Below are 20,083 nucleotides of genomic sequence, written 5' to 3' on the forward strand. Positions count from 1 at the left end.
GTATATGGCAGGGGCAGGGAACCTATGGCCTCCTTGATGCTGCTGGGCTAGAATTTATGTTGGCTTCAGCCACCATGGCTAATGGTTTGGGACAGGGGTCAGCAAACCTTTTCAGCAGGGATCCGGTCCACTGTCTCTCAGACCTTGTGGGGGGGGGCAGACTATTTTTTGGGGGGAAATTGAACAAATTCCTATGCCCCACAAATAACCCAGAGATGCATTTTAAATAAAAGGACATTCTACTCATGTAAAAACACGCTGGTTCCCGGACCGTCTGGGGGCCGGATTTAGAAGGCAATTGGGCCAGATCCACCCCTCCAGTCCTTAGTTTGCCTACCCATGGTCTGGGATAATGGGAGTTGTACCCCAACAATAGGTTGTGGGCCATGGATTTCCCAATCTCTGGTGTGGTTACTAATAGACTGGATAGGGAAAAAACAGCCTTGAGTTCAATATAGTCAAGAATTATGGTAATTCTAGGATCCTTAGACTTAGGAGACATAATTTTGATCTATGAGGTCTTTTCTTCCTATGGAGCATCAGGTGATCTGGGTTTTGGTGTGGTATATGGAAGGCTGTGTGGCAGCAGTAGCTCCAAGCGTCTTTTGCCAATTATACGCCATCTTACATCTTCAACCTTTACTACAAGACGAGGGCCTGGCCACTGTTGTCCATGCATCTGTAACCTCAGTAATAGACTACTGTGATACAGTGGTACCTTGGTTTATGAACTTAATCTATTCCGGGAGTCCGTCCTTAAACCAAAAGCGTTCTTAAACCAAGGTGCGCTTTCCCTAATGAGGCCTCCTGCTGCCAGTGCCCTTCCACCATTCAGCTTCCGTTCTTAGACCGAGGTAAAGTTCACAAACCGGGACACTGCTTCCTGTTTTGCGGAGTTTGTAGACTGAATAGTTCGTAAATAGGGCTGTTCTTAAACCGAGGTACCACTGTTTATGTTATGTCAGGCTGTCCTTCAAGAGGGGTCAGAAACTGCAATAAGTGAAGAATGAAGCAATCTGTCTCTTGATGTGAATCAACAGCTGTGAATCAATCAGATCTATTTTCAAGTCATGTTGACTTCCTATGAGCTTCTGCACTCAATTTAACTTTTTGAAGCCTTAAACCAGCCTAATACTTGCACAGCTTAGTGCTGACCCCCTGCTTGTTTCAGAGTCAGCCAATGAGTTTTTGTAAGTTTAGCAAATGCAGGAAGCACAACTTTATCTATCATGCTCCCTGTTCTATGATCCCCTCTGACGGGCTCTGGCATTACAGAGTTTCTGTAGGCAAATTAAAACCTACTTAACCAAACAAGCTTTTGGTGATATAGCAACATTTGCATACATTTTATTGACAAAAACTGCTTTGGTTTTCTATTAGGAGAGACCATGCTATGAAATTTAACCCAACAGATAGACAAGGGTGTCGGGGGTGTCGGGGGGGGGGGCAGAAGACAGCTGCCTCTTATCCAGAGGATGATATCACAAACAGGAAGAATTTCTTTTATTTATCATTTTTCTATTAATCCCACTGATGTGATAGCAAGGGCATTTTTATTTCAGCATCTGCAAGGAAAAAAATTAGGACATGATCCAATGGATTTCACCAGGAAAGTTAAGCACGGGCTTCATTGTCTTCCACTGTGATCAACTGAACTTAACAGTGCTTAACTTTGGCACAATTGTGTTCTTTATATATTTTGCTTCCCCACAACTTATCATGAAGCTTGTAGCACCAGTTAATCGACACCCATGAAGCAATGCCAATCACAATTCCGTGTCAACATTTTAGAAAGAGATTTCTGGCATTGTAAGCAAATTTGCCAATGGAAACGTTTAGAATTTCAGATTGCAGTAGGGTACAGGCAAACAAAAATTCTCAGTAAGAACGAAAGAATTGTGGAAGATTAAATTAGAAGGGAGGGAGAATATTGTGCCTGCAATGAAGTTACTCTACCCAATTTGGCTGTGTTAAATTGTCATTTGACACAAACATTTTAGCAAGTCAAAAAGGACTAGTATTTGCAATATTGTGTCTACTGCTCTCTTTTTGCTTTTGCAGCTCAGACCAATGCATTTTTACTTTGAAGTAGGGATGGAGGAAGTGGGACGCGGGTGGCACTGTGGTCTAAACCACAGAGCCTAGGGCTTGCCGATCAGAAGGTCAGAGGTTCGAATCCCCGCGACGGGTGAGTTCCCATTGCTCAGTCCCTGCTCCTGCCAACCTAGCAGTTCGAAGGCACATCAAAGTGCAAGTAGAGAAAATACCTTCTCTGGCGGGAAGGTAAACGGCGTTTCCGTGCGCTTCTCTGGTTTGCCAGAAGCGGCTTAGTCATGCTGGCCACATGACCCGGAAGCTGTCTGCGGACAAACGCCAGCTCCCTTGGCCTATAGAGCAAGATGAGCGCGCAACCCTAGAGTCATCTGCAACTGGACCTAACGGTCAGGGGTACCTTTACCGTTACCTTTTAGGGATGGAAGAAAAAAATTCTAACTCACATATTTAAGCAAATCAACCTACCTTCCAGATTAATCCATGGATCAGAATGTAAATATCCTTCAGATTTCTCAGTTCTCTGAGTTTTGCTAGGTCAGCTGAAAAATGCTCAAAGAGCACATTTTAGGATTATATGTGATTAGAAAGGTGTGCATTTGAGATAGATGATGTATTTAAATATGTATCTTGTGATAATATACATGTTCAAATACATATTTATGAACTTTCAATATTTAAAAAAATCACTTTTTTTGAGAAATGGGATAAAAGAGACTTATGAACACACACGGGGAACTGACACAAATTAGTAGCAGACTGATCCATCCACCCCTACTCAAAGGTAAGCCCTAGAGGTTGCAATGAAAGCTTACTTTCAGGAATGTATGTGCAAGATGGCATCCTTAACCAGAAACATCCTACAAATGAAAGAGAGAAACAGCAGGATGAAGGTGGCCCAGGGTGAAGAGCTAAAAGAGTCCACAATCCTTCAGGTTCTCTTTGATGATTATATCTGTCACAGCATCAAACACAAACTTAACATTCTGCGTATCGGTGGCACAGGTCATGTGGGAGTAGATCTCCTTGTCCTCTTTTCTTAAATTCAGATCTAAGAATTGGTTCTTGATGTAATTTCCTGCATCTTCAAATGTGTTTGATCCTAGTCAGAGGAAGACAGAAGGAACTGTCAGTAAAATGCCATACTAATTAATTTGTTAGAAATAGCCCTTTCCATTCCCTTGGCACACAGTCTGTCGAGTTCAGCCTCCACTGACCTCTGCCCTCCTCCCCAAACAAAAAGTGTGGTGTGCATGAAATCTTCAGTGCACATGTAACTGTCTCTACAATTCTCATTTACTGCATGCAAGGAATCCCTTTTTCATTCATATAGAAAAGTAATGAACCATGAGTAAGATTAAAAAATTATTTCCCTTTCCCAAAACTATCCCTTTGCATTCTTTTAATCGTTATTCTTATGGGAGTCATGAAAATGCACAACTGCGTCCAGAGATGGCCCACACAGCTGGACTCACCAAGCTGGACACAGCCTAGTCTTTTGGTGCTGTGGGTTAAACCACAGAGCCTAGGACTTGCCAATCAGTAGGTTGGCGGTTCGATTCCCCGCGACGGGGTGAGCTCCCGTTGCTCGGTCCCTGCTCCTGCCAACCTAGCAGTTTGAAAGCACATCAAAGTGCAAGTAGATAAATAGGTACCACTCTGGCAGGAAGGTAACAGCGTTTCCATCCGCTGCTCTGGTTCGCCAGAAGCGGCTTAGTCATGCTGGCCACATGACCCGGAAGCTGTCTGCCGGCTCCCTCGGCCAGTAAAGCGAGATGAGCACCGCAACCCCAGAGTCGGTCACGACTGGACCTAATGGTCAGGGGTCCCTTTACCTTTACCAAGGGCTTAAGAAAGCAGTCTCAATAACATGTATCTTAATTCAGTGGTGGGAAATCATTTCAATCTGGGGACTATGTTCCTCATGAGCAATCTTCAGAAACCAAAGAAGTGGGATGTGTAAGCCAGCACTGGCTCACCTGTGGCCCTCCAGATGTTGCTAGACTGCAACTTCCATCATCCCTAATTATTGCCCCTGCTGGCTGGAACCGATGAGAGTTTAACAACATCTGGAGGGCCACAGGTTCTAAACTTACCATCATATTCTGGAAAGCAGACACTGAGATGAACTTTCAATATTTTTTCTTGGAAGAGATCCTTCTTATTTAGGAAGAGCACAATAGAAGTGGTTGCAAAGTACTTGTGGTTACAGATGCTGTTGAACAGGTGAAGACTCTCGTGCATTCGGTTCTGTAAAAGGCGGGGAAATGTGGCTATTAGGCCCCATTACCTGGTGACATGCAAAGTCCAATGTTCTTTTTTAATCAACGAAATAGGAATTCAGTGGGTTGGGGTTATCAGAGCAGAGAATGTGAATAATGTTCTTAAGGAACCATGCAAGGTTACCTTAAATGCTTTCCACAAATTGCAAATCCCTTGTCCCCCCTGCCCCCCACATTTGCTGTTCTGACTCACCACGTCTTCATCTTCCACCAGGACCATGTCATAAGCACTTAAAGCTGCACAGAATATTATGCAAGTAACTCCTTCGAAGCAATGAATCCACTTTTTCCTCTCAGATCTTTGTCCTCCCACATCAAACATCCTAGGAAATGAAACAAAGATAAACATGTACGTCCATTCACTGCATCTCTGACACTAGTTATGTTGGGCATGTGGAGTGTGTGTGTGTCAGGATTCTTTCATCACTACAAGTCTCAGAGATTTGCTGTGTGGTGTCTGCATGAGAAATATTGTATACAGTGGTACCTCAGGTTACAGGTGCTTCAGGTTACAGATGCTTCAGGTTACAGACTCCGCTAACCCAGAAATAGTACCTCAGGTTAAGAACTTTGCTTCAGGATGAGAACAGAAATCGTGCTCCGGCGGCGCGGCAGCAGCGGGAGGCCCCATTAGCTAAAGTGGTGCTTCAGGTTAAGAACAGTTTCAGGTTAAGAACGGACCTCCGGAACGAATTAAGTTCTTAACCCGAGGTACCACTGTACACAGTGAGCCAATAAATCCTTCTATCTCGAATATGGGACTCCTGATCACAAATCATCTATGTGAAGTGCTATGGGAACTCAAATGTGGAGCTTTTGTCAAACCAATCCATGCCTCTTGCATGGCAGTTTGTTGTTTCTTTGCTATTTGCTTGCCTAGATTTGTAAATAGCATGCAAAGCATTTCACAAATATTTATTTGCTTCCACCTCCAACAAGAACCACTTTTCAAATATTAGAATTGGAAATGATATGTTCTGCATGAAATCCAACATGCCTCTCACACAGCATGATGGATATAGCAGGCAAAACAGTTTGCTCCATGGAGCTTACCAGGCAAAAATCAGAGGGGATGGGAGGGAATGGATTTGCACATGACACTAGGCTGCTCAGGTGTACATAAACAGTTGCAAGTTATGGACAAGTACAGAGGTAAGACTGGGATGAAATGAGCTAGGTGCAAGGGTACAGCAGGCCGCAGGAAGCCTGCAGTTCTAATAATGGTTTGAGTTTCTCCTGAGCACGGACTTTTAAATTGTTCCCGACCACAAATAAGCTAGCTGAGACTGCTCTGCATGTGAGCTGTTTATGTGCAGCATCTTAGTTCATGAATTGGGCAGTTTCCACCATGTTACATCAAATCCTACCAGCTAAATCCTCCAGCAGTTTGGAGGAAAATCACCTATCTGCATCTTGAACTGATCCACATGACTGGCCCGATGTAAAGTAATCTGCGCAGCTCAACCATAATATGTAAAGCAGCTGAGAAGAGAACAGCCGGAGATTCAGAGACTTTCCGAATTCAGTAGCCCATGTGCCGCAACCCACAATTTTAATTCTATTACTATTTCCCCCCCCCTGCCAACATCATGGAAGCTGACTGTGTACAGCTGTAAAGTTTCCATAGGTGGAATAGAGAGAGAGCATTTACAAAATGAATACAGCTGGGGAAACTGCAAGATTTCCTGGTAGAACATTGGATGTGGGGAGGCTCAGATTGCTGGCTGTGACCATAGCCATACCAAAGCCTCCAACTGCCCTTTAAGCTGTTTAAGATGTCAGAAATCCAGCAGCCTGAATCAGGTAGACTGCTTTGGCCTCTAATCTCAAACCACATGCATATCTATCATACTTAGCAAGAAACACGGAAGAACAGCTGTCATACCTAAAGTGCAAATCTTTGAATGAAAACTGTGTCTCAATAATTCCTGTTGTCTTTACTCGTGAGCGAAGGACATCTTGCTCGTTTGGGACATAGCCAGGAGCTGTTATCCTCTCCAGATCATTGAGATAGCTACAGAATCAGAAAGAGAGAGAGAGAGAGAGAGAGAGAGAGAGAGAGAGAGAGAGAGAAAGCATTGTAGGCTCCATCTTCCTGCAAGGTGGAAACAGGGACACTCTTGTGCATGAGGAGGTGAGGTTGGGGCAGCGTCTGGAAGTCCAATGCCACGGCCTGGGGGATAAGGGTAGGCCAATACAAGCCAGCCATAAATAGGGCACAAGCAGAAAGAAGAAACAAAATCTGCATGCAACTGGATGGTTCTACATCAGCGGCGTAGTGTGAGTTGTCAGCACCCGGGGCAACGCAAGTAATTTGCGCCCCCTAACCCGGGGCAAGGCAAGTAATTTGCGCCCTCCCAACCCCTAACCTGCCGCGTCAGGTGATCTGAGGCGAGTTGCCGCTGGCGCTGCCGCCCAAACGACACCGCTTGCCCGGAGGAGGAGGGGGGCAGAGAGGCGAGGAAAATGCAACATGGCCCAGCAGCTGCAGCAGCGGCGGCGGAGGCGGGGCTGGGAGGAAGGGCTGCCTGGCGCGTCCTCCGTGGCCCTGACGCGCGGGGACCGCGGAGAGCGCTGAGAGCCGCTGCCTGCCGGACGCCTTCATCCCGGATGCACGCACAGCTCGTCGGCTCCGTGAGACATGCGGCTCTGCTACAGCCTGCGCCCGAGGCTCTTCGGCGACTCCGGAGGCAGCGAGCGCCCCCCCCAGATGTTGCGCCCGGTGCGGCCGGCCCCCCTTGCACCCCCCACGCTACGGCACTGTTCTACATGACAAAAGTTTTGGGGAAAGTCACGTATAGAAAATACACATTCATGCCAGGGGTATGTAATAGTGCCAGGACCCACCTTGCATCTGTGCATTAAAAAAAAAATTCCGATCTGTTTCTGAGTTACTGGCCCCATCTGCACTCTCCATTTAAAACAGTGCCATGCCACTTTAAATGGTGATAGCTTCCCCCAAAGCATCCTGGGCAATGTGGTTTGTTAATGGTGCTGAGAGTTGTTAGGAGACTTCTCTTCCCCTCAGAGCTACAACTCTCAGAAAGGTTTAACAATCAGTTGCAAAGTCATGTCAAAAAATATTTTTTTACTGCTTTTTATTCTTTGTTTTTCATATCCCTTCTCACATTGCCTCCTCCTCCTCCTTATTATTATTTAATTTGATTCTGCAGTTTATTTACTGTGTTCAGTATTCACTGGCTTGTATCAAACCTGGTCATTCCCAAGGAGAATAGACTTCTGTCCAGGCAACAAGACTCTACCTTCCTCTCCTTCCCTCTGCCGTCCCCTGTGCACTCCCAAGTGTGGAGGGTTGGGGGGTGCTCTGGAGAAGATTTTGGAAGACATGCGGGGGGCTGCAAGGGGGAGGAGCAAAGTGAAGTCCCACCATGTGAGCAGAAGTCTTCTCATGCAATTTGGATTCTATTCACAACATTGGTATTTCAGCATTGGCTCGTGTTGTATGCCTTTCGGCCTGTTTGAATGCTTGCAACCGTAAAGGCCTTTGGCCATAAGCAATAAAAAATTGACCTGCAAAATAGTAGCATTGATCATAATGGAACTGGTCTCAAAGATACAGAGATACATGTATTCAGTAACACACACACACACACACACACACACACACACACACACACACACGAGAGAGAGAGAGAGAGAGAGAGAGAGAGAGAGGGAGAGGGAGAGAGAGAGAGAGAGAGGTTATAGGTACAATTTGATTTGTGATTCCTGCGCTAGGTGTCATTTTAGCTGCCTGCCACAGGCACATACAATGTGAGGAAGATGAAGAAAGAGGAGGAGTTGTTGAAGGAAAGAAGAGTGCGGTTGATAACTGAAAACTGGGATGTTTGGAGGATGGTTTACAAGGCTCTACTGTGGAAGAGGATAATTAATTGTGTAATTCTGTTGTGCTTATGCTAGTTTAATAGCATCATAACAATTGCTTAATACCTAAATACAGAGCCAGCACCCTGAAGGCGGAATCAATTACGTAACTTCTAAGCATATGTGAAAATTGTGAAAAGCAACAGGCATTAAACACACACACACACACACACACACACACACGGTTTAGGATTACAGAAGTCAGTTGTAAACTGGTCCCTTACTAGGCAGCTGAGTCATTGAGTTGGTACTCTGATGCTCTTTCAAAGCAGGCCTGAATCCCTGAATCCTTCCACAAACGTTTGATGATCCCAGCCAGCTCAGAAGACATGGTGCCATCTTCCATGGAATCTGCAATTGCCAAAAGCTGCCTTTCATCTTCCTGAAACGAGATTTCTGTGAATCAGGCTTGACCATTGGGGCTGATCCTTTATTTTTTAAGTAATGAAAAATGATCTACCATATTAGGAATATGGGGAGGTGGGGAGAGGGAAGCAGGAAGCAAAAGGGCAGGGAGAAAAGTTAAACATCCAACACATTTATCAGCTTCTTCATCAGGGAATTTCAAATGCAGAAGCTCATTTTTTGCTTTTGTTATCTTTAGATATAATAAGATATCCTTGTGGTTTTGTTGTTGTTCCGGGACACAGCGCTACCTCTTGCTTCTGTTGGTCTTCTCAGGTTCAGAAGAGCAGCAGGGAGGATAAATAAGGGGTCACAGAAAAACAGTGGTCTATATATGGCTCTGGGCCATAGCCCACCCTGGTGCCTGTCTTGGCATACATAAACTTATAAGAAGATAACAGCCCAGCTGGGTTGTGCCAAAGGTCCATTTAGTTCAGAATCCTGTTCTCACAGCAGCCCATGGGAAGCCTGCAAGCTTCCCCCCACTTGTGATTCCAGGCGGCTGGTGTTCAGAGGATGCTTGCCACCATCAGTGAAGGCAGAGTATAGTCGTCAGGCCTTGTAGTCACTGGTAGACCAGACCTCCATGGATTTGTCTAATTCTCTTTTGAAGCCATCCAAGCTGGCAGTCAACACAACATCTTGTCAGCCTTATTCACGACCGCTGTGAACCTCTGTTCCTCACTTGTTTTGAAGAAAGGTCATGGCAATTACCAGGTTTGCTTAATGCCACCCTTAGCAGTTCTGCGTCTAAATCTATGAGGTCACTAAAAGTACTCTGTCACCTTGTGACTGCAAGCGACAATACTTTCCTAGCATTTTCCCCCCTTTTTGTACAGCTCTGACTCATTATCTGAATGGTTTATGGGTCTTTCAGATTAAACTGACAGCCATAGCCGAATGTGAATAATTGAAATTATGTTCAAAACGGTGTTCAAAAGGATAAGGAAATCTCTCACTGATGTCTTACCTCTGCTACAATAATATGAGGTCTGTTCAAAGCCACAACTTCTTCACATTTTCATTTGAAGGAGTTGGGTCATGTCTGTCCGTGTCTAACCCTAACTCTTGCATATTGCATAAGAATAAAGGTCTGCACAAGAACTAGGAGATCCTTTGCTCTCATATACAGAAATATATACATATGAGAATTAAGGTTTTTTCAGAACAGTGGTCACTTGGTGACCCTGAGGCTGTTACTGTCTGGGCAGAATGTCTCAGGCAAGCTTGTGAATGGGAGAATGTGCTTGAATGGCTGGATGAGGGCCAATAAACTGAAACAGACCTTATTCAACAGAATGGCAGCTGCGCTTCCCAGAGGTGAACTGAATTTCATAGCACTGCTGTGAAAGACCAAAAAATGAAAAGAAAAGAAAAAAGAAAAGTTTGTGCAGGAGGAGAGCAACGCTGCAATCTTCCCATGTTAGAGCATCTTGAGGTACTGATGTGAGAATTCAAAACTGGTGTCCTGGGTTGACAGTGGTTCAGAGACAAAATAATACTAGTTGAGAGAGACATTATACTCACTTTGCTTTCTGAGTTCCCATATTCAATTCCTAATGTGGACATTGCCTTGACGATAGCCAGAATGGATTGTAGCATATTGCTGTAAACCACAGATCTATACTCTCTGCATTCCTGATCTGTATAGCCATCTTTATGGATGATCCTAGGAAGCAAAGAAGGAGACAAATCTCACAATAATCTAAAATAAGAAGAGGGTGAGAGGGCAGGATTCTGAGAACTGGAACTGGGGAGAGACTGGCAGTCATAGACATGGCTGCATAATCAGATTTGAATGTCCCATTATCTAAGGAATAGCCTTCCAGATGTTGTTGGCCTACAAATCTCACCATCTCCAACCATTGGTCATGCTGGCTGTGGCAGATGCAAGTTGTATTCGATCAACATCTGGAGGGCACCACATTGGCTACCCCTGCTCTAAGCAATGACATCTGGCACACCTGTCACTGGGGAGGAACACGAGCCCTGCCCATGCTTAAAGTCAGCAGGACCAGGGCTTGCTTTCTGGAGGTACTCAGGGGTACCCAGTACTGGCACCTTTTTCCCTAGAAGAAAAGTGCTGAGCAGAACCACATCATCCAGCCCCAGCCCTGATACCCACTGGTGGAGAAAGAGGAGTGCAGGGGAGCGCACCTCCCCTGGCAGCGCGATCCCAGTCGGGTGCCATCGCGGCTGCCCTCCGCCTGCGCTGGGTGCCACACTCCCGCAGGTGGCGTGCCACGGCCCCAGGACGTATGCCAGCCCCGCCCCTGCCTGCTCTCCGCCCCCTGGTGCCAGAGCATGAAGCTCCGCCACTGCTGATACCTGCACACTTCCTGGCCCTGTGCCCCTCCTTTAAAAAAATAATCCAAGGGAAGAATGTACTCATATGCATATTTCCATGTGCTTCAATGAGAACAAACATTACAATGTTCAGATGTGAACTAATATGCCATTGAACACATCGGAAAGTCCTGCCAGTGTAAGAAAAAGGCATATTTGTTTTTGTTGATAAATACATTGAGCAGTGAATATGACTTTCAATGGCAGGAAAATAACTGCAAAGCTTTTAGGAAAGGGTGTGGTGTGTGTGCTTATGTGTTTGTGCATGTGGCGCCTTTCCCCTCCACCCTGATACCTATTTTAGCTGTCCCTCTGTCTTTAAACTGGTATCCTTGGCTTCAGACAGAAGAGGCCAAGCACATATTGATATATTGGGTAAAACATCAGGTTAGTGAATGAGGTATAAAGGATTGCTTTTTTACATCCCCATGTACAGTATCTGTTAGGATTGGATTGTCAAGCTTGATTTGTTTGATCGCTTCCCCACCTCACGCCCTTTGACATTGTGCTTCATGTAGCACTTTGTGCTACCCAATGTGACATGAATATTGATGCACCTACTTCATTTGTTTCACAATAGTGCTCTTCCCTGATTCTCCAGCTCCTGCAGACAAAGAACATGCACATATTGGTCACATTTAAAGTTGTTAAAAAGGAGCCAAGTGGGAAAACGAGACAAAGAAAGTAAGTGATGGAGGGAAAAAAGCACATAAAAATATGCAAAAGTGGTGGGCTTGCTTGCTTGTTTTTTTTAAATAAAAAAACACTTCTACTTGGAAAAGAGGCATTCTGTTTCACCAGCACATATTGGTCCAACAAAGGCTTTTGTGTGTGTCCCTCAAGCAGTGCATGTGCTTTAGCCAAATGGGCAACTTGCGTTAGCCATGGTTTGGGGACATTTGTTTATGGACCAGGGTATTTAGCAAACCCTAGGGGAGTATGGGTTGCCTCTAGAAACATGCTGATTTGTAGCTACAACACATTTAGCTACTCCAAACAAAAGTACTCAGTTTATGGAAGCCACTGTGAGCATATCAAGCTCTGATAAACATCACATAAAAGTGTCTGATCGTACAGGGCGAATGTATGGGGAAAGTGCAGACCTGCTGGACCAGAAATCTAAGCGTCTTTATTTTACTACTCCCTAGATTTCTTCTGATATGATTGTGGGGGTGGATGTAGATAAGGATCAAATGGAAAGGCTTTCACTGCACTGTCAGACCGATCCCCCCCCCAAAAAAACCCCACTTTAATATTAGTGATATATATATATTTATATGTTGCAGTAGCTGAAAAGACAGCCATAAGCAGTCAAAACAGAGAATAATTGGGCAGAGAAACCATTGCAAGGGCAGTTTTATGGAGCTGAAGAATCAAAAAGCACGGCAACGATTTCTCATTTTGTTCAACCTAAATTGTCACATATTATGAGCCAGAAATCTCAGATAATCACATCTAAACATTTTCCACCATAGACTCCCCAAGTCTTTAGACATATGTGGCAATCCAGGTTTAAGGATTTCATTTTAAGTACCGATTTCTTTCTTTAAAAAAATAAATAAATCTGACATTAATGCAAAATCTTGAGCACATTTTTATTTAGCATATGTATTAAGAGATCTCTTGACCTAACTCACAGAACTGCAGTGGAAAAGAGGAAATTCCTTCTATTCTAGTTTCGGAATGTCAGAGTAGTCCGAAAAATACCCTCCAGATATTGATGAACTTCAAGCCCCATCAGCTCCAACCATGATGGCGAAAGGTGAGGGAAGATGGGAGTTGTAGTCCAACAACATCTGGAGGGTACCATGACAGTACCTTCCAGTACTACAGTACATTGTCTCCCCTATTATTTCCTGTTTAGATGGTCTCCTTGGGAGACACCTCATGTTTCAAAAGTCAGGATAAAAATCTTCAGCATTTGAGGAAAACTAGTTCCACAACTTAGGGGTTGCCACAAAGAATGCCCTTTCCCAGGTCACCCCACCCAAGTTTATAAGACAGTGGGGCTACCAGAAGGACCTCTTCTGCTGATATTAAACTGTAGGGAAGGAGATGGTCTTTCAGATATTGGGGCCTAAATGGTTTAGGGCTTTAAACACTACCCTTAGCACTAGGGTAGTGCTAAGGGCCCAGAAATGAACTGGCAGCCATGTAATTTTTAAATTTGGAGGCAGAGGACATCTAGGTGGAATGCCAGCCAATCTGGAAGTTACCAGAGCATGGAGTACAGCTGCCAAGTCATTTCTGTTCAAAAGAGACCACTGCTGGCAAACCAACCAGAGCTGGAAAAAGACACTCCCAGTCACCAAGGCCAACTGAGTCTCTAGGGACTCTCCCCAAGCTACTGACCTGCTCCTTCAGGGAGGTGCAATCCTAATCCAGAACAGGTTGTCTCCCCACCTCCTGGACTAGAAAACTAACCCTTACACTTCTGTCTTTTAGGATTCCATTTCAGTTTATTGGTCCAGCTCATCACCACATCTTAGAAATGGTCTAACTGCTTAGCCACTTCCTTCAATTCAGATGAAACAGAGAGATTGAGCAGGGTGTCATCTGCTTATTGATGACCATTCACTCTCAATCTCTCGCTGATAGATATCAGTTTATGGCACTCTGTAAAGCACCAAGAAATTGATGCTGCCAGTGTATTCACTTACAAGCACAAACTTAGGACTCACCTGCACATACATGTACTTTATGGATTGTTAGTCATGATGAAATTAAGTCCATTGATTTCATTGGGTCTACTCTGAGTATGTTAGTCAGATACAATCCAGTGTTTCATCACTTATTAATTTCTGGCAGAATTGCCTTCACCGGAAATGGCCGAATGAGATGCAGTATGGGAGTTCTGTAGGTGGTGTTCATCCACACTGCTGCTTTCAAACACAGCAAGCCATCACTCAAGGACTGCAGCATGTATGTGAGACCTCACTCTTAGTGGAACGGACCCAGTCTCAGGACCCACTTAGTTTAAAGTCGTAGGGAAAGGAGACTGGGGCGGATGACCTCCAAAACGTTTTCAGCCCTGCATCCTCATTAGTTAGAATGGAACAGTCTCAAAAAATATTGTTGAAAACAGATTTCAGCAAGTTAGCAACAGTCAACTGTGAGTGATAAGGGACAAATGATCCATGTTACAAAAATGTATGTAACAAAGAAACTTTCTTTTTAAATGAAAAACCTTTTGGAGGCTGAGATTTTGAGCTGGGGGGAAGTTAAGTGATGCTTAACCCTTTCCCTGCCAGCCCATTCCATCTCTCCAGCTTTATTTCCTCACCATGAGTTCCAGGCATGTGTTTACAGGAGTGAGCATATTTCTGATCCGGTGGCGGTGATGGTGAGAGCAGCTTAAGGGGTGAAAGGGAGGCACTGAGTAGAAAAATGGCTTCACTCCAAATATGAGGCTGCTGAGGTTACCTTTTATTTATTCATTCATTTTAAAAGGCTGAGCTTCATGATATGAATTTGCGTGTAATATGTAGCTTGCCCTAACTCAAGCAAATGAATCATGACAAATGACCAAATATATGGAAAGTGTTCCCTAAAACCCACGATGTAAGAAAGAGAGAGAAACACAAGCAGCAGGTTCCATGATTATGCAAAGTTCCTGCCTGCCAAGTTCGTATAAATAATGACAACTTTGTCAACAAAAGTTTTGCATCTGGGACTTGCAAATTCAGAATTGCTCCCTGCTATTTCCCAAATGCATTTCTGAATAAACACAAATGCCATTAGGCACAATGTTTTTACTGTGGAGCAGAAAGAGCACATGAGCACCGTATACATGCAAAGTACAGGGAAGGCTGAAGAATCACAGCAAAAATTGTAAGCAAATGAAGCCCTTTCCTGGGCATCTGAATGGCAACGCTAAACTGCAGTAAGTCTTATGTTGGTAATTCCCAGGTTGTGTGTCGAAGCTCTTGAATGTGCTATGAGAGTGCGTGCACAGGTGACATGAGCCCCAAAGGGCATCAAATGCTGTGTCTGCAGCAATAAAGGACACACTGACACTTGTTTTCGTTCAAATCAGGCTACAGTTTTAACAGTTACAGATGGAGGTTTGTTTGGCTTAGGAACTGGGTATCTCCCATATCATCCAGCCCCCCTGCCAGAATATTTCTTGGGGTCAATCCTGGGATGAGGTTAGCCTATGACATACATCATACAACCTTGACTGGATCACCTCGCTAGCAATGCTATGGCCCTCAGACCCTGCCTGGGCATTTGGACAGATGTACCACCCCTAGGATTCCTTTAGCAGGATACCCTACAACCCGGAGGGGTGGCAGAGGCATACAAGCTCCACTCCTTCCTCGGCTAAGGATCATACCCAATGCCTACCCTGCCAAAGTTGTGACAATTGGGTTGAGGGAGGCAAAACCCGCAGAACGAGGCAATAAGTCTGTGCGCGGGGGAATCCTCCCTGGCTCCAAAATATGGCGGCCATAGCAAAAGACCACCCTTTGAGGAGAGGGTGCATTACAAGCAAAGAGGGAAGGGTGTGTGGGTGGGAGATCACATGACAACTGTGGCACTGAGGAGAGGAGGCAGGTTGAATTTAAGCCAAATTTTAGTTGAATTTAAGCAGACCTGAGTGAAGACTCTGACTCTGGACCAATCAGGTCCGCTCCCCAGAAGCCCATCTCCAGGCCTGCCTATGATTGGCCAAATTCAGGCAGGCAAAAAATTTTGAATTCCCAATGGCCAATAGGAGAGGACATTACGTCTCCTGTCGGCTGCTGGGTACCATCTGCAGTGCAGAACAGGAAGTAATGGAGATAAATGGGATTCCCAGGAAATGGATTTCTACAGCATTGGAGCAATTACTGGGAAGGTTGTTTCCCAGCTGGACACACACCTTACCTCAAGGCAGGAGACTGCAGAGCAGTCCCTCCGAAGAAGAACAGAGTGAATGATTATGCTCATGTCCAGCTACTTTTTGTGCACTTCTGGTGTGCCGAGGCACTCCACATTTGCCAAAGCACCACAGAGGAAGAATATTGTTACAGCCATATATACAATCACCTTTATTACAATTTTAATTTTGCAGAGCTCAGTTGATGCACACATGTACATCCTTGAATTAAATTGGGGAAGTTATAAACGAGCTGAAAGAACTGAAATAAAAGCAACAACGAAACAGTGGGGAATTCTCAGTGCGCAGTGGGGAAGGGCCACAGCTTAGTGTGGGTGGAATGTTGCCTAGAGTGCAAGGGGAAGATTCACCTCTGGCACTCCGCCCACATTTGCCTCTGGCTCCACCCACTTTTGCCTTGGTCTCTGTCCACCTTGGAAAAGTGGCCCCCAAGGGTTCTCTATGAGAGAATGTGGTTCTCCACCCCTGTTTTAGCTGTAGGGATTAGAAAACAAACAAACCCCATTTTGTAGGAGGGTTTAAAAATGATGTTGCAACCTGGAATGGTAGAGTCTGGATTCTACCACCTGATTCTGCTGCACCTGTCAACCAAACTTCAGGTTGTGATAAGGAAGCAGCTGTCTGTCCTGTAAAATTTAGGGAACCATAAAATGACAGCTGTATAGTTCCTCCTTATCTTTTGCTCCAGAAGTTCAGGATGGAATCACTCCACTTTTTGTATGGCAATAAATATTCCACAGGCAAATTCCCCTTCCCACTGACAGGCGTCATTTTGGTGTGATGAAAGGGGTCTGTGTGAGCTGCCTGAAAGAAACATCAAATGTCAAGCTCCCATGTGGTAGCTGTGATAATTCTATTCAAATCCCTGGGGTGCGATTCCATCCTCCGAGTCATGTCTACCATAGACAATGGATTGCTGGCGAATTAGACTCCCTAAATTTTGCAGGAAAAAACCCCCAACCTATCTGAAGTAAAATAAAAAATAAAAAAATGCTAATGACAGAAATTAATACAGCTACAAATGACCCCTTTCATAAATTCAGAACTAGAAGCAATATAAACAGTGTACTGTTTTCCTTACGTATACCAGGACTCTTAGTCAATAGTCATTGATCTTTTCTCCCTGGTGCTTTATTGCTGCTACAGGAACAATACTGACATCTGGTCCTTAATACGGTGGTAAAATAAGACATGGGAGTGTAGTAATCATCCTTCTGCATTAAGCTCAGGATAATCCTTGTGAAACTATTGCAGAATAAATTGGCTTTGAGATCATTCCTAGCAAGCAATATTAAAAACTGAGTATGAATTCTTTGGTGTCCACCCACCACAAAGTAAAAAAATACAGGAGAAAAAAATCAGAAGCAACCACAAATTGTCTAAAGGAAATATAATTACCATCTACAAAGTGTCCCAGAGTTACCCCTAAATCTGGAGGTTCTTACTCTGGCAAAAAATGGAAGAAATTTCACAGGACGCAAGAAGAGTTTCAATAGCCCAACAAACCCATTTTTCTCTGGCACAGAATACACACCTCTCCCATCCCACCAAGGTTCACATAAAGCAAACATTTCAAGGCAAATCTGATTGGGAATTCTAAAGAAGCAAAAGGTCTAAGATTAGTGAAATTTACAACAAGGTTTCCACACATCCTTAGTGCTACATCCTTAGTATATGGGCATAAAAGTACCAAACCCTTGCTTGGAAATATGCACTCTTTAAGAAGAAATAGCAATAAGATAATCAGAGTGAAATGCAGCAAAAAAAATATTATTTTTTTTTAAATGACCCAAGATCAGCTGAAGTTACTGAAACATCAACAACCACTACTCTGATCCACATGTGGCACTCCCATTCATTTCCATGGAGCTCCAGCCTGAATGCTTCCTGGCTGAACATGCCTATAAAGATTTTCAGGATTGCAGTTAGCAGCTTTTGAGCAAAATATTTTGAGCTGAAGATTTTTTAAGCTGCAGGCAGAACGTGCATTTCCCCTCACTATATCATCTGTTAAGTGTTTGATTCAACAAACTGTAACAGCTTTGTAAAACTATAAAACTAACCAGTAGCATCTGGTGCTTTTTAAAATTATTATTAATCAGAGAAACCATTAAAAACATTTACAAGTGCTAGCTTTTAACTTTTTTAGAATGTATTTTAGGTGATATGCTATATATTCCCCCCAAAAGCAGACAGTTTTACTATCAGATAATTATCCAGACAGTATACTGTTCACAATTTGTTCTATTCACAAATTCACATTTTCAGACCTGTGCACACAGGAAACCATATAAATCAACAGCCACAATTTGGCTAACATGATCTGCAAGCAAGTCTCTTTAGATTTATTGAAACATGTTTCTTTTCCTGTGTGCACATTCTTTTCCTGATTTATCTCATATCAAGGCTACAGGGGCCGTCCACTCTGAACGTTCTGCGGAACTGAACTCTATGGCCCTGTCCCACAATCATCCATGCACTGTCATGTGCTCGGCCCATTGCGATGCAAGAGGAAATGCACATTTATACCACAAGTGGGTTTTTTAAATAGACATCTTCCATGTGCATTGCCAAGGATGCTATTCAACTCAGTTTCACCCTAAGTTGGCACATGACTAAGTTAAGGACAATTAAACTTAGTGGGTGTACTCTGAGTAACAACTAGTTGAATGCCACCCCCAGTGTCACACTCGCTGATATGGAGTGTGCATCCATGTCCATTCTGCAGATCCAGCAATGGAGCGCACCTGTGAAGGCTTCACCCACACAAATATCTCCATTGTTGGTCTGAGTGTCTGGATCATCTCCAGGCTGGTGAGTGGCTTGTGACTTGCAGCAAATACCTGAAAACAAAAACCACTCATTTCCAGTTCTATCAGTCTCTATCATTCGATTTCATGATTAAAATAAGTGGCATGCCCAAAGTGAGAGCTCAGAACACTTCTGACTGTCAAACAACATCTCCCATTCATGCAAAGGTTAATGTAGCCGTTTCACGAATGAAATGGCACATATTTACCCAACAAGAGCAACTTGACTGTCCTGGCATCTCTCACGGCATCTTCTTGGAGTCTTTTTTCAAGTTCCCGTGACCTTTTGGCTGATTCTTTAGACTCAGAGCTGACTCCACTGCCCATAACTGTGGAGCTAAATTATTAGCTTATTGTCCAAGCAAGCTGGTGATGTCTAATCACAAGGAGCCTAGTGCAGAAGTGTTACAATGGAGCTTAGCTATTTCCTAGTCAGCCTTCTCTCTGCTGGCTGCCTTCACTCCAAAGAGCGGCTTCTGGTCTGTCACATGTCTCAGAGGACAGGACAGAAGGGATTTTGTAGGTGCCCATGAAGTCAGCTTGCTATGATGTCAGACATGTAAATGTACCACAATGCTGCTTTCCCTTTGGAAAAGCATGTGTAAAAAACACAGCAATGAATGCGATGACTCTGTGTTTGTGTGACACCAGCGGTGCTTGTAGTGCAGAGCAATTTCATAGGGGAGGGAGAAAACATGGGGCAACCAAAGTAAAGCAGTACTTTTTATTTCCATTGATCAAAACAATTAGGCACACGCTTAACAGAATGAGGAAATCAGGGACCATGTCAGATGCTGCTGTTGCTGCTGATTTATCTACCCGTCACCTTATGGTCCCAGGGCAGCTTATAACATTGAAACACAGAAGTTTTAAACAACTTACATGTAGTGTTCACCTCCATGCCTTTTTATCCTTGGCCCCCCTTTTTGATTTCATAACCCCCACATTGTTTGCTTTTTATTCAGCTGTGTTTTTATTCCATGACACAGAAGGCTGACCTTTTCCAAATGTACTCTTCACAATAACCCCATGAGGCAGGTTTGACTGAGCAGGAATAATATCTGGCTGAAAATCGCCCCAATGCAATTCATAACTGAGCTGAGATTTGAACCTGGGCCACCCCCACCAAAGTCGAACGCTAGAGCTACTGCACCATACTGGTTCTTTATTGTAAGCTCTTTGGGGCAGGGATTTGTGTTTTGGAGAATTTAATGTCATATACATACTTGGATGGTTCACTAATGACAACAACAACTGTCAGACCACAGATGTCAGTGGGACCTTTAAAGTGATTGGAGTGTCCCTTTGTCTGGTTGTGTCCTTTGCTATTGAGGGGGGAATAGCACTCTCTGTCAGCAGGCAAACCAACTCCATTGGTGTCTCCCTGTTTAATGAGGCCAGTTCATTAAACTTCACAGTTA

The 20,083-nt window shown here is 44.1% G+C and overlaps 1 protein-coding gene across 6 annotated transcripts in view; it reads right to left on the bottom strand.

Moving 5' to 3' along the window:
• Nucleotides 1-1,488: 1,488 nt before the first annotated feature.
• LOC310688044 (guanine nucleotide-binding protein G(t) subunit alpha-3) overlaps nucleotides 1,489-20,083 on the bottom strand; it is a 53,604-nt gene continuing 35,009 nt past the window's right edge. For 5 of the 6 annotated variants that reach the window (XM_083464112.1, XM_083464111.1, XM_083464110.1 and 2 more), the window contains 7 exons: nucleotides 11,532-11,574; nucleotides 10,152-10,293; nucleotides 8,444-8,601; nucleotides 6,220-6,348; nucleotides 4,528-4,657; nucleotides 4,149-4,302; nucleotides 1,489-3,154 (listed from right to left, as the gene is read on the bottom strand). In XM_083464112.1, the coding sequence (XP_083320238.1) occupies nucleotides 2,964-3,154; nucleotides 4,149-4,302; nucleotides 4,528-4,657; nucleotides 6,220-6,348; nucleotides 8,444-8,601; nucleotides 10,152-10,293; nucleotides 11,532-11,536 (909 nt within the window). In that variant the 5' untranslated portion in view covers nucleotides 11,537-11,574 and the 3' untranslated portion in view covers nucleotides 1,489-2,963. Of the gene's footprint in view, nucleotides 3,155-4,148; nucleotides 4,303-4,527; nucleotides 4,658-6,219; nucleotides 6,349-8,443; nucleotides 8,602-10,151; nucleotides 10,294-11,531; nucleotides 11,575-18,871; nucleotides 19,109-20,083 lie in introns of those variants that run through there. The other variant, XM_083464109.1, reaches the window with a different exon arrangement.

Source organism: Podarcis liolepis, assembly GCF_965112155.1.
Source record: "Podarcis liolepis genome assembly, chromosome: 10".
NCBI classification, from domain to species: domain Eukaryota; kingdom Metazoa; phylum Chordata; class Lepidosauria; order Squamata; family Lacertidae; genus Podarcis; species Podarcis liolepis.